Source organism: Ursus americanus, chromosome 22 (assembly GCF_024610735.1).
Source record: "Ursus americanus isolate L20-20 chromosome 22, mUrsAme1.1.p, whole genome shotgun sequence".
NCBI classification, from domain to species: domain Eukaryota; kingdom Metazoa; phylum Chordata; class Mammalia; order Carnivora; family Ursidae; genus Ursus; species Ursus americanus.
In genome coordinates this window covers 8180590-8207961 of record NC_142148.1, presented here as the reverse complement: position 1 = coordinate 8207961, position 27372 = coordinate 8180590, and the positions used below count along the sequence as shown (strand labels likewise).

Below are 27372 nucleotides of genomic sequence, written 5' to 3'. Positions count from 1 at the left end.
GTATATAAGTACACACACACACACAATTCAAGAAACAAAGCAGCAGATACAAATCGAAATCCAATCCCATACACAAACCCAAACATGAACATATTTCAAACTACCTACCGTGTCTTCCAGATCTTTTTTTGTTTCAGCTTTGCTAGGTGAAACCTTAAAAGTTTAAGAAAACCAAATATTAAAAATCATAGCTAGCCCTTTAGGGTGATTTGATTTCATAGAGACATTGTTTTGGGGGGGTGGGTGATGGACTTCACTCCGCAGGTAAAGAAAGTAATGAGAAGTCCTTTTCAGTACAGAAGCATTCTACCAAGTTCAGTAGAAAGCCAAGGACTTTTGGATAATTTCTAGGTATAAAAGAGTTTAAAAAAATTAATGTTTTATACTGAAATGCATCAGAACCTTATACATTCACGAAGAGCTTGACCACATTCAATATCGTCTTCTGGAAGGCCACAGACTTTCCATCACTTCTACCACTAATGCAAACAAATGCACACCCGTTTGGTGTTTGTGGCCTATTCTGTTGACTTGTTTTTACCTTTTGAGGCTAGTCTTAGGCTTTGGAATGAACCCAAACACACTTGGAGCTGGCCGTTTGATTATGCATTCATTGATTCATTCATTCATTCAGCCCTCTCGCAGGTCTGGCGTGGGCCAGGCTGGGGCTGCCATGAGGAGCCAGAGACAAGCAAGTATTAGAGGACATGGGTCCCTGCCTCTTTGTCGTTAACATGGTAGATGTCGATGGAACAAGATAGGAAGTGATTTCTACAGTTTTATTTGCTATCTGAATGGCAAAACTGCTTTGATAGGTCAACAACTCAAGGGGCTTTTTTCCGATTATGTGTATGATCAATGACCATAAGACATGGGGCTGCAGGAGAGTTGCAATCCAACCCAGCTCATGTCACCCAGTTTGGGCACCTGCTGTTTGTACCACAGTTCCCGGCTCTGGGGACTCCCTCACTGAAAGTTTGATGTGACCCAATTCCCTTGCAAAGCACATCTCATCCCTGTTCTCCAATGTTCCAGCTGCTCCATCATGATCTCCCATCGAATACAATGACAAGCACATATTATTCGCAGAATTAACACAACTTTTGAGCAATAGGACCAAGGAAAGAAGGGGCGGCAACCACTCACCAGAGTTTTAAAGAAGCTCATGATGGAATTATTATTCTCGGTTGTATTCGTGGTCTCAGGGTCCTCCTTTGCAGTCTCCAGTTCTTCTGGGTCCCCAGGAACAGAGCAACTCTCAGTGGGGATCTCTTGTCCTTCCTTCCCCTTGCTGTCCGCTATGTCCTAGGTGTAAAACAGAGTTTTCACCATCGCCACTGGTTGAATGTGGACTCTCACAGTAATAGCTTTTGCTTCGCACCCCTTTCTCCCTTGCCCCCTAATTCCAGCCATACTTCTTCTGCCCACGGGTGTGCAGAACAATCAGGAGCTTATCAGAGTCGCTCACTCTTCCTTCCCCTCCTCTGCTTTCTAAGCTATTCAGCATTTGCAGCCAGTCGGAGGGACATTGTTTGGAGCCAGAGGGTAACAAACATAGCAGTGCACGTTGCCTCCCAAACAAAACCCCTTTTCTCCCAATTCTACAAAGAGGTTGTGCATGATGCCAATATTCCCCAACTTTATGGTCACCTGGTCTAATGATCTGTACATTATCCCCAGAGATGCCTCCATTTGACTTCCCACAATCCCCACAGCGTGGATCATATCAACTTTTTAAAAGTAACTGACTGTTTTTTTAAAGATTTATTGACCCACTTTAAAGAGAGAGAGAGAGAGCATGAGCAGAGAATTTCAAGCAGACTCCCTGCTGAGCGCAGAGCCCAGTGTGGGGCTCGAACTCACCACTCCGAGATCGTGACCTGAGCCGAAATCAAGAGTCGGATGCTCAACTGACTGAGCCGCCCAGGTGTCCCTAGAAGTATGATGTTTTAAAATAACAACTCCGTTTTGGGGATCTGGGAGCTTATTGGTGCAAGGGATGTGATATAGGGACTGATTTTCTCCCCTAACTCATGCAGGAGGGTAGGAAGCATTCCAAACCTGTACTCCTTTCCCCAGCTCTACGCCCATGACCCTGGGCTAAGCCAGGTTACTTCAAACGCATCCATTCTCCACTGACGTCTTTCTGGGTCCTGCCGTCCACAGCACCCATGTATTCCCTTCTCTGAGTTTCTATACCCCTGCTCTCCTCGGCGCTCACTTGGCACATGGGTTATGTACACAAGACTCGCCGAATGCCAGAGGCCAGACCAGAATAGTCTGCATTAAAAATGGGGCTTTTGTGGAAGGGCTATAAAAATACAAAAACACATTTTGATGAATATTTGAAAAGGTAATAATAACGCATGCATCCCACAGGGTTCCCTCAGCCCCAGCACTCTTTCTAAATGGAGAGGTGCTTCTTGTGAAATGCCCCATAAAGATCTGGAAATTTGTAAAACTAAAAGCAGCTAAAAGCCACAGCGGTAACAAACCTGTTAGGTTTTCCAGCTAATTCCAGACAAAAACTGTTCTGTGTTGGAAGAGACGCTCTTTTAAAAAACAGGTTTCTAGGGGCGCCTGGGTGGCTCAGTCGGTGAAGTGTCTGCTTTGGGCTCAGGTCATGATCTCTGGGTCCTGGGATGGAGTCCCGCATCCGGCTCCCTGCTCAGCGGGGAGTCAGCTTCTCCCTCTCCCTCTGCCCCTCCCTCAGTTTGTGCTCTCTCTCTCTCTGTCAAAAAATAAATAAAATCTTAAAAAAAAATTAAAAACAGGTTCTAATATGAGTTGAACTTTCTTTTTTTTTTATCCAAGGTATATTTCAGATCCACATTGTTAAGACAGAAGGATGGCTGAAAATTCTGTTTCTAGCCGATGAGTGCTGGTATACCCACAGGTGCTCGCACTCGCACAAAGTTACTGTTTCAGTGTGCTTTCGAAAAATATTCCTAGCATTAAACCTTTGGTACTGTGGATATTTTTGCTTAGGTGAAGCCGAGTACAAAGAACATTTGAAATAAAATTTGAAATAAACAAATATTACAGAAATAATCAAACAGGTGTTTTGGAAGATGAGCTGTTATGAAAGTGTTACAAGGAGTAAAGCTAATAGAGAAATGCCCCGCTGGGTCTGACTTACGGTGTGGCCTAGGACAAAGTTACTTCCATTCACTCATTGTCTCATCTGCATTCAGTCGCTATGCGGGGAACTTGGACTAGGGCCCAAACTGCAGAGAGACCACAGGGTGTCAGCCCACGCTCCGGGGCCAGCGGCCCGGACTCCACTCCCTGCTCCAGCACCCACACCTGTGCAGTCCGGGGCATGTTCCCGAACATCCGTGCACTGGTGTGCTTATCTATAGGAGGATAATGAGTAACACCTGCCTCTTACAGTCATGGGGGAAGTAAATGGGGGAGTCCACTCACAGGACCCAGGACAAGGGCCTGGTAAGCATTCAGTGAACGCTAGCTATTCCACAAGACCTTCCTGTGGCTGCCAGCCTTGTCATGGACAAAGACTAGGAGAGAGGACAGTCCTCTGATAAAAAGACAAGTGAACCCCTCTGGCCCACGGATGCTTAGTTGGACGGCATATTAGAACCGCCACGGATGCTTAGTTGGACAGCATATTAGAACCGCCTGGGCTGTGTTGAAGCCAATGCCCCTGCCCAGACCCCACTCGGGCCAATTAAATGAGAATTTCTGGAGGTCTGCAGAATCCCAGGGAATTGCAATGTGCCCCGGGGCTGAGAACAACTGGAGTTGAGGGAGGGGAAGGCCCGAGGTTGAAGCCCTGTTTGCCCTTGGCCATGGAGCCTGTCACAGGAAGACGGGTAGAGGTGAGGGAGGGATTTTAGCCAGAGAAAAGAGCATAACAAATGTAGCGATGAGGAGGGAATAGGCCTGGGGAAGGTTTGGGGTGAGGTTATTCAGTTCATCGAAGGTGGAGGGGGTATGACATCATGGTGGTTAGGGAAATGCCACCCTGAGCCGGACTGGGGAAGTGCTTAAGGAGAAGGTGCTGTGGAAGGTTCTGGGCTGGAGCAGCCTTGCTGTCCCTCACCATGAGGGTGGGGTACAGGGCAACGAGACCCAATAGCAGCAGAGAGTAGAGAGTTCCCTCAGGGAACTTCAAGGCAGAGAAGGCCCCACCTCTACCCCAGAGTGAGATGTCCGTGTTTGCCTACAATACAAAAAATGCAATGAGTCAAAAGAGGACAATGGCATCAAAAGGCAAAAAGACTAGAGCTCTTTTCTCTCAATCCCTCCTCCCTGAACACACACACCTGACGGCAGTGGAGAAGTAAGAGTAAGTCCTACCCCTTCCAGATGGTAACTCCAAGGTCACATCAGAGCTTGATTCCAGAAAAAACTGGAATGAATGTTAAAATGGATATGAGATGGAAGTTTATATTTTTTTCAATTTTTTAAAAGATTTTATTTATTTATTTGTCGGGGAGAGAGAAAGCACAAGCTGGGGCGGGGGGGAGCAGCAGGCAGAGGGAGAAGCAGACTCCCCGCTGAGCAGGGAGCCCAGTGCAGGACTCGATCCCAGGACCCCGGGATCATGACTGCAGCCGAAGGCAGACACTTAACCAACTGAGCCACCCAGGCGGCCCAAGACTGAAGTTTTTAAATTGGACTGGACTTTTGAATCCCTGCAAGGTTTGAGATCTGGCTATGATAGCATAAGAATTAGGAAAGAAGCTATTTATCAGGTGTCTACCAGGAGCGCCACACGGACGCAGTGACTGGGCGCATAGCAGCGAACGAGAAGCACACGGCCCTGTCCTCAGCTGACATTCTAGCAGGGGTGCAAAGCAAAACCAAACAAAAATGCAGACGAACCAATAAATGTAACTTATGCCTCAAGCAGTGAAGATTGCAAGAGAAACAAAAGGAAGGAGATGAGGGAACAGAGGGTGAATTAGACGCTGGGTGAAGTCCTCCAAGAAGGGGGATGTGGGGGCGGGGGAGGCATCTATTCCGGAAGGCCCCTGACGTCCAGGCTGGGTCAGCTGCTCTGAGCCCCTCTGGTCCCACAGCCCACGGGCTCCCAGTGTTCCTCACAGCGAGTGGAAGGGCCTGATTCTAGGTCATTGCCAGTTCCCAGATGGGCATTTCCTGCAGGGAGTAAGAGGCAATGATTCTTTTCTGTGATCCCAGTCTAGACACACAGGGAACAATTATCGAACTTCCTGGAAATAAAATGGGACACGGTGGAGTCAACTGAAGGGGGGATGAATTGGCAGAAGATCAGGTGGTCCCCGTGGGTCTAGGTGGGCGTTGGGGAAAATCTGCCACAATGGCTATCCTCCGAGGAAGGCGGATAACATTAGTACCTCTTAACCCAGCATAAAGCACTCTGAACGGAGGAGGCACGGTTGGACAGGACTCTAGGAACAGAGGAGTCCTCCAACTCTCTCCTCTGCATCGTGGCATTTTCTCCTGACATCTCTGGAGATGCTGACCTCTGCCTCCCTGATTTCCCAGGTGCAGCAGGGTCTCGAGTCTTAGACAGGGGCTGAGGGTAAACCCCTCCTGCTCAGTGCAAGGAGGTGGCGGGTCTGCCTGGGGATCCCCCCCCCCCCCGTGAGAGCTTCATGGCCTTTCACATTGAAATCTTTGGCTTGAACTTGACCCCTTTCCTTGAACTGTTTTCTCTTAGACTGGCTTTTAGAGCGAACATGACTTCTGCTTCCAGAAAGGTGGAGAATAGGAACATTTCCTTATCCTCCCAGTAACACAATGGGAAGTCCCTGGTTTCTCTCTGCCAGGTGGAGAGGAGAAGACAGACCAGCTAGGGAATGGAGGAACCACACAGGGGGAGAGCCCTGGGGTTTCTTTTTGCCTCATAGATCCTAGACTTGGAAATGGAGGAGCCAGCTACCTGCAAATACCACGAGCCACGGACCAAAAAAACGCCGGCAAGGAGGCAGAAACACGAGATCGCTCACACACTGCTTGCTGGTGGGCAGGTACAACGGCACAGCCTGAGTGGAAAAGCGTTTGCCAGTTTCTTGACAAACTAAATACAGAACCACAATACAACCCAGCAATTGCATTCCTGGGCTTTTTTTCACCAGTGAAATGAAGACACATATTCACATTAAAACCTACACATGGAGGTTTATAGCAACTCCGTTAGTAACAGCCCCAAACGGAAACAACCGAATGTGTTTCAACAGATGAATGGCTAAACGAAACGTGGTCTCTCGGTAGCACGGAAGAGTATTCAGCAATAAAGAAGGAAGGAAAGGAACAATATGCATTGATAGATTCAATGACCTTGATGAGCCTCCAGAAAATTCTGCTGGAGGAAAGAAGCCTATTCAAAGATGTACATGTTGTATGACTCCATTTATATGCCATTGTTGAAAGGACCTAACTACTGAAATGGAGGACAGATGAGTGGTTGCCAGAAGTTCAGAAAGAGGGTGCATGTGGGAGGGAAGTGGATGTATCTAGAAGGGGGCAGCAGGAGGTGGAAATGTTCTCCATGGGACCGTATCAATGTCAATATCCTGACTGTGATGTTGTATCATAGTTTTGCAAGATGTTCCCATTGAGGGACCCTGGATAAAGGTATTTCTTTGTATTCTCTCTTACAATGCATGTGAATCTACAATAATTTCAAGATTAAATTTTTTTAAAAAGCATTCTAGGGTAGTTCTGGAAAGGTAAGAATGAAGAAGAAATAAAAAGTCCAACGGTTCTGGAATAGGCCAATAAATTAGCATGTGGTCTTCACGTGTGAGGTTGACCTCTAGGCTGCCTTAACCTACATTTCTACAAGTAGGAATGAACACATTCCATGCGATGGAATATTTTGCAGCCATGAATTCTTTGAGGAATGTATAATGAGAAAAAAAGTCAATGAAGATAGTAATTTTTTTAGAGATTTTATGTATTTGAAAGATAGAGTGAGAGAGAGAGAGAGCATGAGCAGGGGAAGGGGCAGAGGGAGAAACAGACCCCGCTGAGCAGGGAGCCTGATGTGGGCCTCGATTCAGGGACTCTGGGATCATGACCTGAGCTGAAGGCAGACGCTTAACTGACTGAGCCACCCAGGCGCCCTAATAATAATAATAATGACCAACCTTTATGGGTCAGGCTCTGTTAAACTAGTTAAAAAGGACTCATGTAATTCTTACAAGGATTTCATGAAGTAAGTACTATACGCAGTTTTTTCTTTACTGATGAATAAATTGATGCATGAAAAGAATATATAACTTGCATATGGTCATAGAGTAGATCTGGAATTTGACTCCAGGCCCAAATTATTTCAGAGGCAAAAAGCAGGTGCGCTCCATGCTGTTCTGCTTCCACCAACTCCCTTCCTTCAGGTGTTTGCTCAAATATCATCTTTCTACCAAAAGGTTTCCTATTTTAATTTCTCTTGTCTCTATTCCTCTCCCCTGCTATGCAACATGTTTTATCCAGAGACATACGGGAATGGGGTGTACAATAGAGAGGACACCTCAGATCTAACCGAAGTGAAGAGCTGTTTGATCAAAGATACAGGGACGACAGGATGGTCATCTGAACACAAATTAACTTGGTGTCCCACCTCGGCCCTACACAAGGACAAAATCCAAGTGGATAAAAATACTAGAAGAAAACACGGGAAAAATATTTATATTTTATAATTTTGGATTGACAAGACTTCTGCAACTGTGTCTCAAAAGCCAGACCCCATAAAAGGAAAGATCGAGAGAAAAAAATAAAAATCCAAATGTTTGGAAACACTCCGTTGGGAGGCTGGTTTGAGAAGCAGGCACTCTCGTTCACTGCTGAGTGGAATGCGAATTAGTTTAGTCCCAATTGAGGGCAGTTTGGCATTATCTACCAAAATTTTTAAGAAGAAAAATCTTTTCTCTAGCAATTCCCCTTCTAAGAGTTGATCTAAACCTCAAGTCACACACGTGTGAAAAACCAAATGCAGGAGGTTATTTGCTGCAGTGGGGGCACTAGCAAATGTTGGGGAACCAGCCCAATGTCATTGTTAGGGTTCCGGTGAACTAGATCATGGCACATCCACACAACGGTATACTACGCAAGCGTTAGAAACAAGGAAGTTGTACAGATATTGAAATAGTGTTGCCCGAAAAAAAAAAGAAGCATGGAATAGAACAGTGTATATTGGGGCGCTTGGGTGGCGCAGTCGTTAAGCGTCTGCCTTCGGCTCAGGGCGTGATCCCGGGGTCCTGGGATCGGGCCCCACATCAGGCTTCTCTGCTAGGAGGCTGCTTCTTCCTCTCCCACTCCCCCTGCCTGTGTTCCCTCTCTCGCTGTCTGTCTCTCTCTCTGCCAAATAAATAAATAAAATCTTAAAAAAAAAAAAAGAACAGTATATTATATTACCTTCTGTGTTAAAAAAAAAAGGAATAAAATTTTATGCTTGCATTTGCTTGTGTATGTGCAAAGAAATCTTGGAAGGATACACTTAAAAATGCAAACAGTAATTATCTATTGGGGTGGCATTGGTAGACAGGTAGACCATTTTTAGAATTTCTTATTTTGAGCCAGGAATTACATCTAAAAATCAAAATTAAAACAAAATGTAGGTGACTAATTCCAAATTTTAAAAAACACCCAGAGGGCAAAACTAAACACAGTTGGAAAGATGATGCCTTACACATTGAGTTATTTGTAGAAGGATCTTTGTTCCTAAGTACAAATATGTCTTTGCTATTCTCATCAGGCCTCCAGATCATTCTCAGCAAACAGTAACTTTAGACTGAAGCAAAAATGCTCCCCAGGAAATATCTGGAAACTTCTTTGATACAAGCAGGTGTTCACGGTGTCAGCTTGTTTTTCATCTGGATGGAAGAAGCCTATTTTCTCCCTTTGCTCTTGGCTTCAAAGGGCAAACAGACAGGGACACTAGTTAAGTGATAACAATTTGTCATGTTGAAAAATAATGCCGCCTTATCATAATTTGATTGTCTATAATAAAACCCATATGGAACTTCCGGCACCTTCCTTCAACTGTGAATTGTCAACTGGATTTCGGCCTCTTGAAGCAACGTCTACACTGTCAAAGTGAAAACATAAGCCATGAAAGCCTTGTCTGGAGCTATTAGTGATCAATGTCTCCCCCATCTAGGTTTCTTCACTGATGGGGAGCCCCTGGTTTCAGTTTGAATCGTTGTACCAAGAATCAGTGCCTAGCGTACAGTTTAACACGAGAAAATTTGTCCAAAGAACATTGAATGGTACAGAAACCCATTACTCTGTTCCTTTCCATCTGTTAGAAATTTGAGCCACATGCTGCCTGGGATAAAAGGGAAAGCTCTGTTTCCTCTCCCACTTGGATGGCATCACGTGCTAGCAGCAATGATCTCCAGACTGTCTTCCTCGGAGAGTACCGTCACCTGCACGGAGCCAGTGTCAGATCGAGGGAGAAAAATGGAATTTGGTTAATTCTTGAAGATAGAATTTATCTTCCCATTTGCCCAGAAGAGAAAGCAAATTAACAAACAAGCAGGAAGGAACTCCAAAACCAAAGTCTATTAAAAATGTTCTGGGGGAACTTCAAAAATTTCATATATATATATATATATATATATATATATATATATAGTACATAATATATATTATATATAAATATATATTTAATAAATATAAATATATATTTAATAAATATAAATATAATATAAATACATAAATATATAAATAAATATAATATATATATATATGTTTCCTACATTACATATACTATATTCACTTTGTTTTCCCACGAAGCTCAACACCACCTAAGGAGAGTTTATCACTGTAGCTAATTTTTATTTTCCCCACTCTTCCTGCCCAAATTCACATCAGCTGATAAAAAGTCATTCGCATCATTCAAGCCCATGGCAAAAATAGGGAAAGAACATAGCGCCTAAGAAATGCCAGTTATGAAAGGCTTCAAAGACTGCCCATCCACAACCAAATTCCTCTTTCTCATCTCCTACTGGAGATTACTACACACGAGTTACAGTGTATTTAAAAAGCCAGTGTTATTTCTGAACAAGGATTTGCCACCCTAGCTCTGAATTGCATAGTTCCGGAATTACCGTCAAGAAAAAATAACTTCTTGCGGAAACTGTTACTAGCAGCCTGATGCCTCAAGCCTTACAGCGCACTCTGCTGGAAGGATCCGGACATTACCTAGATTGTAGTCCGTTTTTCAACTCAGCCAGGCAGTAAGTACCCTGTGCTCACTCCGTTTATAAAAAGGAGAAAATATGGATGAGCAAAGAGGAGAAATGTAAACTGCACCCAGTATTCCATTACTGAAAACGACTGCTATCAACAATCTGTAATTTTTCATTCCACACCCCTCTCTGGGTTCCAAAAGGATGCATATGGGTGGGTAAGTGGGCAGATAGGATTTTTACCCTACAAGGATCCTTTCTGTTTTGAACCCTGCTCTTCTCACTTTTAACACTGTCTTCACAGGTCACTCATCCCATGTCTGTGTCATGCTGGCTTATGAGGTCCGGGGTGAGGGTGTCCCATAATCATCAGAACAGCTCCCTTACTGGACCATTTTAATCTTCCCAGCTTTTCTCTAGACATTGCTGGAATTAGAAAAAAAAAAAAAAAGGCTTTGTGGATGAAATTTTGCCCATTTTCTCAATAAATTCCTAGAGGTCAAATTGCTCATTGAAAAAGCACGCTGTTTGAGACTGCCAATGTGTCATGGTTGAAACAAGCTTCCTAATTAAGAAATTAACAAAGACTTCAGAGGATAATAAAAATAACCTACAGAGGTGCCTGAGTGGCGCAGTTGTTAAGCGTCTGCCTTCGGCTCAGGGCGTGATCCCGGCGTTATGGGATCGAGCCCCACATCAGGCTCCTCTGCTCTGAGCCTGCTTCTTCCTCTCCCACTCCCCCTGCTTGTGTTCCCTCTCTCGCTGGCTGTCTCTATCTCTGTCGAATAAGTAAATAAATAATCTAAAAAAAAATAATAACCTACAAATACTGAAATGCAAAAGCCAATTTTCTTTGTCTTCTGGCGTGTTTCCTAAGAGGGGAATCTAAGCTGCATGAAACACATCTACAAACGTTCTACTTACCCATTTTCCCTCCTCTTTTTGGAAGAGAGGCAGTATTGTTCGTTTCATCTGCTTATTCTAATTGAAACAGGCTCGGCTGGACCAGCTATCCAGCTTGATGCTCTTTATTGTAAATCGTAAGATCACCTGCTTTAATACTCTGCAGACCTAACCTCAGGGTATTAAGAACTCATCTCGTAGCTCGGCAGCAAAAGCCTAACACAGCACCTCTACGTGATCGAGCCTCATTAATCCATGGTGTTGACTGATGCAGAGATATTGTATTTATAAGATTAAATAAAGCAGTTGTTCATTGTGGTCAGAGTTGGAGGGGGGAAGAAATCTATCAAAGAAAGCAATTCACACTTGCTTCCTGTGAATAAGACTTTTCCATTTTCTCTCTCAGAACTCCTCTACTTGAGGTAAGTGATTTTGTCAACTTGATTTCCAATGGCAAGTGAAATGTGGGTAGAGAATTAAGCAATGAAATGTGCTTTCTTGCCCCTTTGTTTTGTTGCATTTTTGCAGCAGTCATTGTTTTGCAGTACCCCCTGGAAGTCCACTGTGTATGATATGAAATGGAAAAACACAGTTGCTGTGGGCAAAGAGTGGGTGGAGACTGGTTCCCGGGGCAAGTCCCGTCAGGCAAAAGGGATTTGTGGGAGATTCTTCCATTCCAATACGTGCAAGCTGCAGAGTGATCGAGGCATTTCACGTTTATTAGAGCGAAAATATCCAGTTTACTTTTTAAAGTACTTCGAAATATAAAAACTAATGACCCACAGCCTGGAATATGTTTGTCATCTGTTTAACAAACACTTCTCAGTAGCGAGAAAACTGTTTTGCATGCTGCCAAAATTAGACTGCAGACCTTCTAAGAATGGTTTGGCTTCGTGCACAAAAAGAAAAAAAAAAGTCCCATCCTTTTCCCTGAATTTTTAGATTAGACGGAACTCCTTGGCCCTGCTCCTTACCCACTTAATTATCTGCTACCTCTCCACTCTACTTTCTATCTTTCTGTTGATTTCATTCATAGCCCTTTTTATTTATTTGTTTATTTGTTCATTTTCATTTTCTTTTTTTTTTAAAGACTTAATTAGTTTATTTATTTATTTTGGAGAGAGAGTGGGGAAAGGGGTAGAGGGAGAGGGAGAATCTCAAGCAGACTCTGTGCCCCCCCCCCCAATGCGGGGCTCCATCTCATGACCCTGAGATCAGGACCTGAGCCAAAACCAAGAGTCAGATGCTTAACCGACTGAGCCACCCAGGCACCCCTGTTTATTTCCTTATTTACTGTTGCTCTCTTCATTGGAAGGAAACCTTTCGTGAGGTACATCATTCTATCCACCCTAAAATCGTTCCTGGCACAAAGAAAGTACTTAGATGTTTGTTGAATGAATACATGAGCACATTCAAGCTTCTTATTTATTGTTCAACACCTGCCAATAGATTGGCTTTCAGGCTGGATGTACAGTTTATTAACCAGATGGTCACCCAAGTAGCTTCAAATTGTGATAAGTGCTAGGAAGGAAGTAACGTGGTCTGTGATGGAGATATTTTGCTTTACTCTCAACCCTACCACAAAAAAGTAATAATGTAAGTGGTGTAGCAAAGGACAACTCCCTTGCCACACTCTTGGGAGCAAGGGAGGGGTGGGGACTGGACGAGCTGGAGAGTGAATGCCCCATCCCGAGGGGCAGCCACAACTTGCATCCTGTCTGGGAATATAGGATGAAACTTTCCACTTTCCAGAAACATCTGATACCTGGAACTGTATTGGGATTTCATAATTTTAAAATATTGTCAACTTTGACCATTTAAAAATAGTATCCGTCAATTAAAATATTAAAACACTGTCAAGTTCAAATAAAATCTGTCTGTGGTTTGTTGCATCCTGCAAGAGGCCATTTTCCAACTTTGGTCTACACGCCTAACTCAGCATTTCCAAGAACAGTCCTTCAGAAGCTATGCCCAACTGGTTAGACGGCTAGTAGTTTTATGGGTAATTAAGTTTGAGAAATGCTCAGTTAAAGTGAAACAGTCTGTTTGCTGCAGGACTTCTCAGGCCTTAAGAAGGCTGATGTCCATCGTGAATCTTTAGGAGAGAGGATAAGGCAAGTTGTATTTTCTAAAACTCTTCGATGGCGAGCCCTGTTTCGAGGTGGATCTCATTGGACTGATATTTCACAGAATTAGCTAATATCCCAAAGTATTAACTTCAGAAATTTTTTAAAAACTTTCGATGTTTCAAAAGGTTTCAAATATTCCCTCTTTTTTGAACTGATAGGCACAGGGGCTCTGGTGATAAATTCCAGATCGCTTGCTTTCTAGCCATAGGACCTCACGCAAGTTATTTCACCTCTCTGTGAGTCAGTAAATGCTCAATAAATTAGGGCTGTTATTACAACCTTACAGGAAGTGAATCAGACTGGATAGCACCAAAGGGAAAGTTAACTCAAAATTTATTTTGCATATTCATTGCGAAACACCATCACTTGATATTCAACCATGACGATTAACACCGTTACATGTTAAAGACTGAATGAAAAATACCAAGGGGCACCTGGGGGCTCAGTAAGTTCATCATCTGACTCTTGGTTTCAGCCCACGTCATGATCTTGGGGTCCCGAGATGGAGCCCTGCATCGAGCTCTGTGCTTGGTGACGAGTCTGCTTGTCCCTCTCCCTCTGCTCCACACCCCGCCCCTGCACGCTCTCTCTCTCTCTCTATGTATCTTTCTAAAGAAACAAATAAAATCTTTTTTAAAAAATACCAAATAAATGATACAGACGTATGATTCGACATAGTTTATCTCAGTGAAGGCATCTATATCATGCATATATTTTGAAGTCATTTTCTGTTTAAAGTTGTGTTAGGCAGAGCTGATAATGAGATCGCAAGAATATATTCCAAGATCTTTGCAAAGTTGCAACGTGATGTCTATCATCTTTATTTTTGTCAGGTTCATCTAACAAACATCACTGCATGCCAGGCAGTGTACCAGGCACTGGGAATGCCTAGTTGCATAAGACACAGCCACATCCCTCAAGATCACCATCTCCAAACACGAGAGCGGTGATTATGGTAGAAGAAATTTTTTCGAACCTCATGTTGTGACCATTAGTAGCTTGGAAAACCATTTAGTGGGTCGAAACCAGCATTACAAACATCAAACACAATAGGATAGAAAAGAATACAAAATACTAGGGTGTGTTCCGTGCTGTGAAGACAGCGCTATTCTGTGAATTCTTTGTTGCATTCGTATGCATGTCTATCAGGTCAAGATGTAAAATGTTTCTTACTGGCTCCCAGTCAAATGAGACAGTTGTGCAATGAGTAACCTCAGGTAAGTTACCATGGGAGCAGGGGATACTGAAGCAGCTTCTATAGGGCCATGATTTCCTGATATAAACTTGGATAGAAAAAATATATATATCTGGGGCGCCTGGGTGGCACAGCAGTTAAGCGTCTGCCTTCGGCTCGGGGCGTGATCCCGGCGTTCTGGGATCGAGCCCCACATCAGGCTCCTCTGCTATGAGCCTGCTTCTTCCTCTCCCACTCCCCCTGCTTGTGTTCCCTCTCTCGCTGGCTGTCTCTATCTCTGTCAAATAAATAAATAAAATCTTAAAAAAAAAAAAAGAAAAAAAAATATATCTGGTTTCTATCCATGGCATATCATCTTTGTTAGCCGAGTCTGCTCTCTCCTAAAGAAACTTGACAAGCTGTCCTTGGACCCTGACACAGATATGTGACTGAGTTTACAATGGGTAACTCTTAGGAAACTCCTCTTCCCCTTGAAAGGACACTATGACCATGGATGTACCTACTTGGAACTCCAGCAGCCATCTGGAAACCACAAGTGGCCAAACCCGTGAACCAAGCCATGGCAGGCCTTGAAGACTGGCCAAACCCGTGAACCAAGCCATGGCAGGCCTTGAAGACTGACTAGCCCTGGAGTATGAAGATGTGGAACCAACGTAAACCCCCTACCTCTAGAATTCTCACTATGCTCAAGAAATAAAACATTCTCCTCGTTAACTATGCCACTAGCGATTGGGTGGTTTTTTGTTTTTTGTTTTTTTTACTTGCAGCCAAAAGCACCCTAAGTGATAGACTACCCAAACTCCATTGTGTAGGAAGACCATTTGATCTAGTTTTTAATTCTGTGTTTCTCACTTTCTGAGAACTTAGAAAATAGACTGTTTTATTTTGCATCATTACTACTGACTGCCTGTATCATCCTCTATCCTTACAACACCCCCTCAGGCAGGCAGTAGCTTTCTTTTCTGGATGAAAACACACGGTTTTTGAAATGACTGAGTGTCGCAGGTTTTGGCAATGGTTAGATCTTGATTATGGTTCTGCCACTAACTTAGCTGTGTGGTCTTGGGCAAGTAACTTAACTTCTCTGAGCTCTAGCTTCCTCAAATGTTAAATGGCAATAAAAATACCTACCTTCTTGTGTTGTTATAAGAATCAAAGCAGATAAAATATGCAAAAGGCTATGACGCAGCCAATGAATAATGAATTACTAAAAGTGAGGCAATTATTATTTTTTGACTTGACCACACAGCTAGTAAGTGGTAGAATCTGAACTCAGCTCCGGATCGCTCAAGCTCGTAACACTTGCACATCACCTCTGCTGCTGAAACAGTTCAGATCAAACGTTTCTTAGCGCTAAATCCCTACAGTTTATAAAAATTACAGTATCATAGCTAAAAACCTTGCTTACTCCATAATTTGCATAATTTAGAACAGATTTTTCCTCTGTATTGACAAAGTCTTCTGGGTGGATAGTTCTCTTTACCTGTTGGACTCGCATGGACTTGAGGCCGTAAGGTAGACAAAACAAAATAAAAACACAGCTTAAAATTCACTTGGCACTCTAACATGGGAATTAGGCGATTTTTAAACTTTTTATATTTTAACTTGTCATTTCCAATGTTGCATATCCTCACATTTAAAAAAATTAAATAGAAATTTCCTCAAATACTTAATTTCGCCTAGTCACAACCCCATCGCACAAATCTCACCAATTTCGTAAAGACATAATGTTGAGCATGAAAAGTATGGGCTTGGGAGATGGGCAATTCTCTTTAGCTCTGTAGCTTGGAGTTGGTGACTTGGTTTCCCTAAAGCTTGGATTTCTTCCTCTGCAAAATGGTAAAGATATAGGAATTCCCACTTAAGTTTTGATGTTTCGATAAGACGCTTCCTTCAAAGCAATTTTGTTACTGAATTTGACTTAACGTATAGCATAAAAAACAAATACTGGAGGATTCATGTTGCCAGAAACCACCCAGGAGCGGGGACATCTGGTCAACCTAATGGAGAACTTGGCACTTGATGGTGAAGTGAATTTTTGGTAAAGAGAGAGAGACAGGAGGAGAAAATGTGGGGAAGCAGGTGGCATCTACGCAGGTCACATGGGGGATATTCTGACTGGGTACGTTTAAGGGGATAGTGGCAAATACATTTGGAAACACAGAGGAAAGCTGGTGGAGCCCCTTGAATATCAGACTAAGAAACTGTGGCTTGTAGGCAAAGGCACTAAACTTTTATTGTTTCTCAAATAATTTTATAACTCTTGCACCATTTTTTTTTCCTTTAACCCAAATCAGGACTTCTACCTTTGACGACGTAGCTTTCAAATTAGATTCAACTGTGCTATCTTGGTGAGCTTTGGTTGAGAACTATGGAAGGGCAGAGTAAAAAGATGAAAATGTTGATTAATAGTGGGGAAAACCATGATACTAATAATAGCTGGATTTTCTTTTTCTCAAAATGCAATGTCTCGGTACTAAGTTTTCTACATGGCTTATCTCCTTTAATTTTCATAAGTGTGAGTAACGGGAAAATGTGCTGGGCGGTATTGATATCCCCATGTCACAGAGGAAGAAACCAAGGCTCAGAGAGGTTTAGTCACTTGTCCAAGGTCACACAGCCAGTAGGCAACAGAGGTGGAGTTGAAACCTTAAGCTACTTGACTCCAGTGCTTATGTTTTAATTCCCTACTTTATACCATGCAGGACTCTGGAAATCTTGGTTCTTTAATCCCATTCCTACCGCTAAATAGCAGTGGCAGGCTGGAGTTGCCATTAAGTGAGATGAGGAACCTTGGATGACACAGGTAGGCATGCTGTTGCTTGTTGTTAGGTGTGGGAGAGGAGTTCAGTTTTGCACATGTCGAGGTTAGGCGAACCTTCGAATGGAGACGTCGAAATTCAAGTACCCATGTCAAGAGGCAGCTGGATACTTAAGGCTCGACTTCAGGGGTGGGTCTAGGCTACCGACATGAATTTGGGGCTCGTCAGCAGACGGCTGTATATTACACCCTTGGAACTGGGGGAGGCTCTACGGAAGTAAGTGTAGTCAGAGAAGCTGTCTAGGAATTGAAGACTGGGGAACTCTAAGGCTTGGAGGATAAGATCCAGCAAAGGAGATCAAGGGACCGTGGGCAGCGGGTGTGTGTGTGTGTGTGTGTGTGTGTGTGTGTGTGTGTGTGAACCAGGTGAGGAACGGTGTCTGATGTGACTGGTAAGGCCATAGGACTTAGACAGGACTGAGACATCCGGGGTTTGGCTGCCACGGTGAGGGCGGGGGAAGGTGTGACATCATGGCCACTTCAGCAAGAACAGTTTTTATGGAGGATAAAAACCTGAATGGAGTACATGCAAAAGAGAAAGGAACACGACGAAGCAAAACCACGGAGTATTTTTCTTAATATCTGTAGCCGGAATGAATTTGAGGTTTGGTGTCACTTCTCACAACTTCCCTTTAAAAAATTACGTCTCTTACTAGATTATAGGATCTTTGAAGGTCTAGACCGTGATTTATCTTTTGAATGTTTTGCCAAGGTTGGTGTTTAAATAACACCTGGAGAATTTAGTTAAACTTTTAAAGAAAGGCATATTCTTGTCTGAATTTCCTGAATTTGGGTTTGGTAAGACGTTAAGCCCCTCCCCCTCCCCCCAACTCCAAGACACTTCTGGAATGACTGGTTGACAACAGACATGTGGTGTTTGTTTTTTTTAACTGATAAAGATCAAATTTTCATTATGTGACCTCTTTTCTTTTCTTTTTGCAACGAATCTCTTAAGTGCATATCTTATAGCGCCGGTCCAATTGTTGAGGGACTACAAAAATTAAAAAAAAAAAAAAATCCCATCCCTGCCAACACGTTGGTTTGTGTGAATCACAGCTCAGTGAAACTTTTCAGGCATATAATTTATCTTTTCTTTGGCCTATGTAGTAAATGCTTGATTTGTTCCTGAATTCTGGCCTTGTTTTAATTATGCTATGCTCTGAATGTAGTTTTATGAGGCACAAAAATAAGATTGTCGTTCTGAAAACACAGAAGATTTGTGTGCTTCTCCCAGAATGAAATGGTGGCATCTTTCTCCCAATTCACAGCTCTGCAGGTTTGTGGTCGGAATTCCAATCCAGGAAGAAGCATGCAGTGAGACTGGGGCAAAAGGTTTGTGTGGGTGGGAGGGGAGGGACAGCTGACATGGCTGAGCCCGGCGCATAATCTATGCTAAGAATTCTGAATCAATACATTGACGGCCATTTATGCCTAATGCGGTACTCCCACCAAGAAAGCCATTGATTGAGAAGTTTTATTCGTGTTACTTTCTGATGGCTGGATTCTCTCATTACACTCTTGGAACAATTGATTTCTCCCTCTCCCCTGTCTGATATGGACGATGCAGCCAGGGATCGGATGAGAAACCTTAATAATCAGAAGGCTGTTTTTGTTTAAAACCTTTGCAGACATATGTATTTGAATATCCACAAGTTCACAGACTGAAGGAGACATAAATGGCTATCTCCTGGCTTTTCCATGTTTTATATGCAAATAGTGCAGAGAGGATACGCAATATTCAGATTCCAGTGATACTACCGATAAAAACATGGCCATTTGTAGTGTAACAAAGACAAATGCAAACTTCATTGTGAATCTAAGGGAGTGAATTCACTTTTCCTAAAAGGAGGATAAGTTATAACTTGGGGGTCTTCTGAGAGGTCCCTGTAACTTTAAAATATCACCCACGGGCTTGACTCTATCAGATACCTGCCATGCTCCCAACATAAGCCCCCATCTTCTGAATCAAATCTCATTTTGGAACTTATTCCACTCAAATTCAGGTACTGGTCCTAAGCGTCTTTAATTTAAAAAAGCTGGGTTGATAAAGTACAACTCTGAAGTGTCCTGCACTTTTCTTAGAATAGGAGTGGATTGATTGCTTTGGGCTTTTATGGTTAACATGTCCAAGGGTCAGGTATCAAATGCTAAACTGGTTTTCTTAATTAAGGTGGGGGATTCGGAGAAGTCACTAGATACCTGTCCCAAGATGGGCAAAGCTCAGTCCTTCATCCTCTTCCCATACATAACTCCATCTTTTCCTGACTCGGGCAATGGGTTGGCTTTGGATGCCCAAGTGAATGGAACACATGACTATTCACAAAGTCATAACCTCCGAATGGCCGTAGGAGCCACGACCAATAATGAGAACTCAAGAGTTTCTGCTCAGAGTCAAGCAGTAAATCATTTCTCACATATTCATGAATATTGATGACCAGTTTCTAGCCCCAAGACAAGTGACTTTCCAGCTCCAGGCTTATACATTTGATGGAATGTTCCCTGAGCCAGTGAGGCCAAATCTCTTTGTCTGAGTATCTTCTGCAGACTGAGCCTCCCCAAGGAGAGCACTTGGCACCTCGCACAAGAATCTCAGGGGGTTTGTACCTCTTCTCTTGTAGGACCACAAAGTCCCTGAGGACAAGGGCTCTGTCCCAGCCACCCCTGTAGCCTTGTCTCACCTGTACCTGGCAGTGTCACACTCAGTAAAGATGTGATGCCTGGATGCATTTGAAGACCTACTTTGAATTATACATAAAGCTGTTCAGCTGGCCCTGAACTGGTGCATTTGGGGAAGGGGGCATTTGAAGGACAATTTTTTAAACTTTTGAAAGAAAATCTGAAAATCAGTTCTTGGAATAGAAATGTACAGAACCAGGGGGCGCCTGGGTGGCACAGCGGTTAAGCGTCTGCCTTCGGCTCAGGGCGTGATCCTGGCGCTCTGGGATCGAGCCCCACATCAGGCTCCTCCGCTATGAGCCTGCTTCTTCCTCTCCCACTCCCCCTGCTTGTGTTCCCTCTCTCACTGGCTGTCTCTATCTCTGTCGAATAAATAAATAAAATCTTTAAAAAAAAAAAAGAAAAAGAAATGTACAGAACCAGCAAGAATGCTGATAGTAAGAGCCTGAACACATGACCCTGATTATCCTTCCCCAATTGTAACTGACCAGAATGTTTAGCTGGTGCCTAACATTTAAAATACATTCTTGACACCATCCTGGGTGCATTGAAACCACAGACTGACGTGATACTCATTTTCCTTAAGGAGAAGAATATATGTACAGTGTTTAGAACAGAGCCTGGTATACTGTAAGTGCTTAATGAATGACAGCCAGTGTTATTTGCAACAAGGCACGCAGTTAGTTGTTATTAAGGCAACTACATTGACAGCCATGATATAGAACCTTGTAATGAAAAACTGAGCCCATCTCATTTTTTCCTGCTTCTAACCTCAACTACTGACTGCATTCCCAAATTTTGAAAAACACTGTTATTTAAAAGTCCAATGACTAAAAAAAAAACCAAAAAAACCAAGTACCTTAAAATACACTGTATCAACTTTTATTTCCTTTTTCATTCAAGGAGTTCCTTTCTCAGCCCAAATACAAACAAACTCTCTCAAGATAAAAAGCCGAGGCTGTTTTTAAGATCAAAAGAACCTGCCTTTCTTTGTGCAGGGGGAAAAAAAAAGCTGATTCCGGATACCTCCTGAAAAAATATCTGGTTTTTACAAAGATATTACTCCAGCTTGTTGGAAAATAATTAGTACATAAAAGAGTCTGCCCAGAACTGTAAAAGCTCTTTATTTAAACCCACACTGTGGTGCAAAAGATAGTTAAAGATCAATCCAGGCTGTTAAAAGGAAGAAACGAAATGTATTCCAACAAAAGCCTATAAACACACTGAATGGGAAACAACTCACTGAGACCAGACAGGGTCGTGAAGTCTTTTAGGGGCCATTTTTATTCCGCTAATGCCTTTCCCCCCAGAATCCATTGATCATAAATGCAACCTGTCTTCCTCTACCTTTGATAAATGGAAGGACGAATTCATCTGTATGTAACTCACCTCCTCTCTTCTTTTACATAAAACAGATGTGTCACAGCTGTTCTTGCTCTTCAAACAGATGTTTCCACCCACAGAAACATGGGGGACACTCTACTACAATGTGTTATTTGTTCTAGAGGGGTCGACGGCTTGATACCTTGTCAGGGCCCCTTGGTGACTAAGAGCGAAGTAGGTGCCATCGTCCTGCCCATCGGAGCCCCCCTCCCCCCAGCCCCCCCAAGCTGGTGTTCACAAAATGGATTGCCCTCATGCAGCACTTACCCTCTCTGCAGGGACATCCTCGGAGGGCCTGGACAATCCGGAAACTTCCTGGGCCTGGTCTTGACGCTCTGCGCCCTTGGCTTCCTGGTGGCTGTCGACAGGTGCCTTTTCCCGTCCCTTGTCCAGTTTGAAGAGTTTGTCCAAAAAGCTGGAGTCCTTGGGCTTGGAGGGGGCTGCTCCTCCTGACTCAGGTGAGACAGGCGCTGGTCCCCAAGTGGCAGAGAAGCCTCCGTCCCCGGCCGGGCCCTGGCCTGGGGTTTTATGCGGGTCGTGCCCCGGCGCAGCTGCCACCGGAAGTGCCCCGCTCTCACTTGGGTCTTTGTTCGGTAGAGCGTTCTTGGAGCTGACATCAAGCTTCACTGATCCAGTGCATGAATCCGTGGCTTGGTCTCCAGTACGTCCTGGTACAGGCCGAGAGAGTGTCAAGAAAAAACGAGATTTAGCAGCTGGTGCCTCGGGTTTGGCCTCTCTCCCAAGATTCTTTCCGTTGGCATCTGCAACAGCGCCGATCTCCATTGTCTTGGGGGGAAAAGTGGCCACATTATCCTCCTTGACGCTTATGCCCAAGTCGACTGTAAACACAAACATAAATAGCGGTTGTTCGGCGCGGTGAGGAAATTCAAGGACGGATAATGGACTCCAGACGTTTTATACACAGAGGCCAGCGTGAAGTGGGGGCTCTGTTGTTGTCCGCTCCCTCTGCACAGCAGAACTGGGTGATCTAGAACTCCTCGGGAGAGAGGGATGGGGGTGGCTCGCGAGGGGGAAGAGAGCTGGCTGGCGGAAGGCGCATCCCCGGCGCCCCACTAGTGACACTGGCGTTACTTCTCCGGTGGCCGCTTTAGAGGAATCCCGGGAGAAGCAAAGTGTCATGATTTCATCGGGGAGGCGCGGCCGGTAGGGGCTTGGGCTCTGGAGCTGGAACAGGTTTCTCCAGCTCGGGACGATGGGCATTTGGGGCCGGAGCAGTCTCTGCTATGGGTGGTTAGTATCGTCCCTGGCCTCAGCCCGGTAGATGTCAGCACGCACCCCCTCCCCTGCCCCGTTGTGACAATCCAAAGTGCCTCTGGACATTGCCCTAGGTCCCTTGGGGTGGCCGGGGGGGGGGGCGCAAAAATCACCCACATAGGAGAACCACTGAGCTAAATTGTCTCTTTGAATCGGAGTTACTTAACCTTCCTGTGCCTCCATTTTCTGGCAAAATGAGGCAAATGGTCAAACTTACCTCCTCATTTTGTGATGCAGATTACATGAGTTGATCTGTTTCAAGCAGACAGAACGGTGCCTGATGTGTGTAAGCTGTTAGCATTTCCACAAGTGAGCAAAGTGGCTGCCCCAGGAGTCGATCCACGCGCCCACAGCTGCCCGGTGAGCTGCTAAGTCGCGGGGTCTGGGTACGGACAGAGAGCTGACTCCGACGTCTATGCTGTCTTACCATCACGCCTATGTTAGCCTAGGCTCGTGGAAGATTTTAAAAGCTAGTACTCGGAAAGTTTCCCTGTTGAAGGCTGGAGGGGCAAGCGTCCACACAGGATGGCAAATTGGACCTCCGGCCGGCATGGAATCAGAGGCCTAGGTTAGCGTCAGGCCTGCGCGTGGACGCGGGCTCTGCCTCCTCCTCCGGGGAGGGGCGTGCTTCCAGCATCCAGCTGTTTCTGCTTTGACCTCTGCATGGGTCTCATTGACCCGCTTTCCTTTCCTAGGCGCCTTTTACGAAGCAGCGCAATATTCAGGAAAAAAGGACAGACCACGGATTTTGGAATGCAAGTTAAACATCAAGATTCTCTGCTGATAAACTGTGTGACCTTGGTCCAGTCACAAAAAATCCTTGAACTTCCTGTAGGTAAGATGGGGATGCTAATAGCTCCCTTGCGGGATTGCTGTGATGTGGAAGGGAGAAAACGTATGCAAAGACTGTGGCACTGCTTTCCTGTAGTAGATGCTTAAGAATTGACAGATACTACGATTAGCCTGAAGGATTCTCCCACACCTTTGCCAGCATTGTGTTTTGCTTTATACAGCTGTAGCCAGCCACTTTTATTTTTTTATTTTTATTTTTTAAAGATTTTATTAATTTATTTATTTGAGAGAGAGAGAGAGCACGAGAGGTGGGGAAGGGCAGAGGGAGAGAGAGAAGCAGACTTCCTGCTGAGTAGGGAGCCCGACATGGGGCTCGATCCCAGGACCCCAGGATCATGACCTGAGCCGAAGGCAGATGCTTCACCGACTGAGCCACCCAGCTGCCCCATAGCCAGTCACTTTTAAAATACATTTGCAGGAAGACAGAAAAAAGGACAAAAAGAGAAAGGGGAGACTCTTTTGGTCTGCTCATATGGCTCGTTAATATGTGTCTCACACACACACACACACACACACACACACAGGTAGACACTTTAATTAGCAATTGTTTTTGCCAAACTCTGGTATCTCTCAGTGTCTAGAGTCAGGAACAAACAAAAAAGGAGAGAGCGAAAGGAGAGCCGGATCCCTGTGTAGAATGGTCATCACCGAGGAGCACAGAAGAGACGGTCCAGAGGCCAGTGACAAGCACTAGGGGTTCCTCGCAATCTCAGATCCCAAGGAAGTCACCCTGTAGGAGCACTGGGTATGCCCTCTAGCTCTTCTTCGCCCTTCCCCTGTGCTCTAGGAATTCATAATCGTGGTAAACACTGTACTCGGGAGAGAAGGCTGGAGGGAGAGCGGGAATAAGGAGTGATAGATGGACGTGTCAGGGCGCCAAGTAAGCCAGGCAGGCAGCTGACGCATCACAGTGAATATAAATGAATCGTGGGGACGGTCCATGCCAGGAGAAGAGGAAACAGTTGACAAAAAGGCAGAGACTGAGATTCAAAACAAGGAAGGGCTTTTCAAAATGCCAAGAGCATCCGCCAATCTCTTTCAATTTTCCTCTCTTCCATACTCTCCAGCCGGGAACCAAAAGAGCTAGTGGAAAACAAGAGTGTTACACTCAGAGAAAAAGTCTTTGAAAAAAATATCTTCCCAAGGGCAGACTTTTTAAAAATTGAGGTAAAATTGGCATATATCATTATATTAGTTGCAGGTGTACAATGTAGTAATAATTCGATACCGGTATACACTAAGAAGTGATCACCCCAGGAAGTCTGGTTACCATCTGTCACCCTGCAATTGACCCCCTTCACCCTACTGAACCCCCTTCCAACCCTCTTGACTCCTCTGATAACCACCACTCTGTTCTCTGTATCTCCAAGTCTTGTTGTTTGTTCATTTGTTTTGTTTTTTACATTCCACATATACGTGAAATCACATGGCATTTGTCTCTCTCTGTCTGACTTACTTCACTTAGCATAATATCTTCAAGGTCCATTGACATTTTTGCAAATGGCAAGATTTTCTTCTTTCTTATGGCCAAGTAGTATTCCACTATTACTATATATATATATGTATATATATATATATATATATATATATATATATATATATATATGGTCTTCCCCTTTGCCCTTTCTTCACATTCTCACCAACAGTTGTTATTTCTTGTTGGATTTGTTGTTGTTTTTTTTTAATAGTAGCCATTCTGACAGGTGTGAGGTGATATTTTAGTGTGGTTTTTATTTGAATTTCCCTAATAATTAGTGATGTTGAACACCTTTCCATGTGCCTGTTGGCCATCCGTATGTCTTCCTTGGAAAACGTCTATCTCTTTAGATTCTCTGTCCATTTTTTTTAAAGATTTTATTTATTTACTTGACAGAGAGAGAGACAGCCAGCGAGAGAGGGAACACAAGCAGGGGGAGTGGGAGAGGAAGAAGCAGGCTCCCAGCGGAGGAGCCTGATGTGGGACTCGATCCCGGAACGCCGGGATCACGCCCTGAGCCAAAGGCAGACGCTTAACCGCTGTGCCACCCAGGAGCTCCTCTCTGTCCATTTTTAAGCCAGATTTTTTTTTTTTTTTTGCTATTGAGTTCTTTACACATTTTGAATATTAACCCCTTATTGAATAAATGATTTACAAATATTTTCTTCTATTCAGTGGGTTGCTTCTTCATTGTGCTGATGGTTTCCTTTGCTGTGCAGAAGCTTTTTAGTTTGACGCAGTCCCTAGACAGACTTTTTTAAAAGTGCCAATATATTGCTTTAAAAAGATAAGTTCTTTTCATCCAGGTATCTAGACTAGCCCTGCATTTGGAAATTACAGCAGATGCAAACTTTAGCTCTTGATATTAGAGAATGGGGAGAGTATTTTTGAAACTTGTAAGAACTAGGACTTCCTAGATGGGACATTCCATGATAATGAAGGTCTGTCCCCCAAACTTGAGTGAGTGCATACCCAAGTCCAACACCCAGAGCGTCCAGTTCCTTTACTAAAATGCTTACCTCTTACGTGGGCACATGATCTAAGCTAGACTAATCCTGTGGCTTTTGCCGAACCCATTAGAGCAGAGTTACACTCCTTATGCTTGGGTTGGCAAACCAGTGGGGGTACATCTGTAAGTGTTGGCCTTGGCCATCACATTCACAAGTGCCTGCCTGAGAACAAACTCAGATGAAAGCAGAGCCAAAAGATTCAGGGAGCAAATGCCCAGTGATAGAATTTGAATACCTGTGTCCAGCTATACCAGAAGTTGAATTTTACCATTATGTGCCCAACAGATCTTTAGATCTTTTTTTTTTTTCATTTATGCCAGTTTAAATTAAGTACATACTCAGGGACTTGGAGAGAATTTCATGGAATTGGCCAGTACCCATTTCACATGTCAAGTAATAGCAAACAATCCTCCTCTCGGGAAATTGTCTCCAGGCTTTTCAAGTCTGTCCAGGAGGAAGTTAGTATAGGAGGAAGGAGGGTAAAGAGAATGAAACAGAAGGAAGGAAGTTACAAGGAGTTGGATAGAAAAGCCACCAACCCTTTGTCTTCGCAATAAAAGTGAAGAGAAAAAATCCACTTCAGGACAGAGATTATAACTTTTGAGATCTTTGATAAACATTAGAAATGAAATATGTCCTAACACATCGATTTAAATGTGCGTGCACACAGACACACGTGCACACACACACACACACTCACACACATCCAATCTGAATGAATAGGAAGAAAATCCACTGGAGTTACAAGTTTTATACTCTTGCAAAGATGAATATTGTTTACATGCCTTCCTCACATTATTATGGAAAGAATTAAAAAGTTCCTTCAGGACGATGGGAACCAAGCTTTCAATTCCTATGAACAATCTTGAGACAAGTTCATCTTGAATCTGGTTTCAATAAAAACCTTTCTCATAAAGCAGACAAACAGATGACATACCAAAGAGATTTTACTTTCCATGAAAAAAATGTGTAAGAGTTTAAGGGAGATAAAAAGGAATCAAGTAAGAATGCAAATGACAGCTCCCAAATATCTAAAAGACTTGAAAATTTTGATCTTCTTCGTGCAGAAAATATATTTTGCGTTATGTGTGTGGCTTTTTAAAAGAACGTCATCTGAGGCAGACATGGGATTGAGAACTTATTTCCAGTGGCATGTTGGTGTCACTGTTAAGAACTTCGATGGTGAAGCAGAGGACCTCGGTTTGACTCTCAAATATGAAATACAGATGGTCCTTGACTTACAGTGCGGGGACTTGTGTTTTTCGGCTTTACAACCGTGCAAAAGTGATACTCATTCAGCAGAAACTGCACTTGGAATTCTGTATTGGGATCTTTCCCTGGGCTAGTGATATGGGGGCGACCCTCTCTCGTGAGGCTCGGTAGTGACAGCTCCCAGTCAGCCATGGGGTCCTGAGGGTCGACAAGCGGTCCACTGACAACCACCTGTACCCTTACAGCCATTCTGTCCCTCCCTTTCAGAGCAATATTCAGTACATTTCATGTACGTGC

At 43.9% G+C, this 27372-nt stretch overlaps 1 protein-coding gene across 8 annotated transcripts in view; it reads right to left on the bottom strand.

Annotated features, from left to right (window-relative positions):
- Window positions 1-27372, bottom strand: part of BCAS1 (brain enriched myelin associated protein 1) — a 91623-nt gene that overhangs the window by 38279 nt on the left and 25972 nt on the right. For all 8 annotated transcript variants that reach the window (XM_087853482.1, XM_087853483.1, XM_045808444.2 and 5 more), the window contains exons 4-6: window positions 21517-22088; window positions 1147-1305; window positions 109-153 (exon numbers count right to left, since the gene is read on the bottom strand). In XM_087853482.1, coding sequence (XP_087709608.1) covers window positions 109-153; window positions 1147-1305; window positions 21517-22088 — 776 coding nt within the window. The remainder of the gene's footprint in view (window positions 1-108; window positions 154-1146; window positions 1306-21516; window positions 22089-27372) is intronic.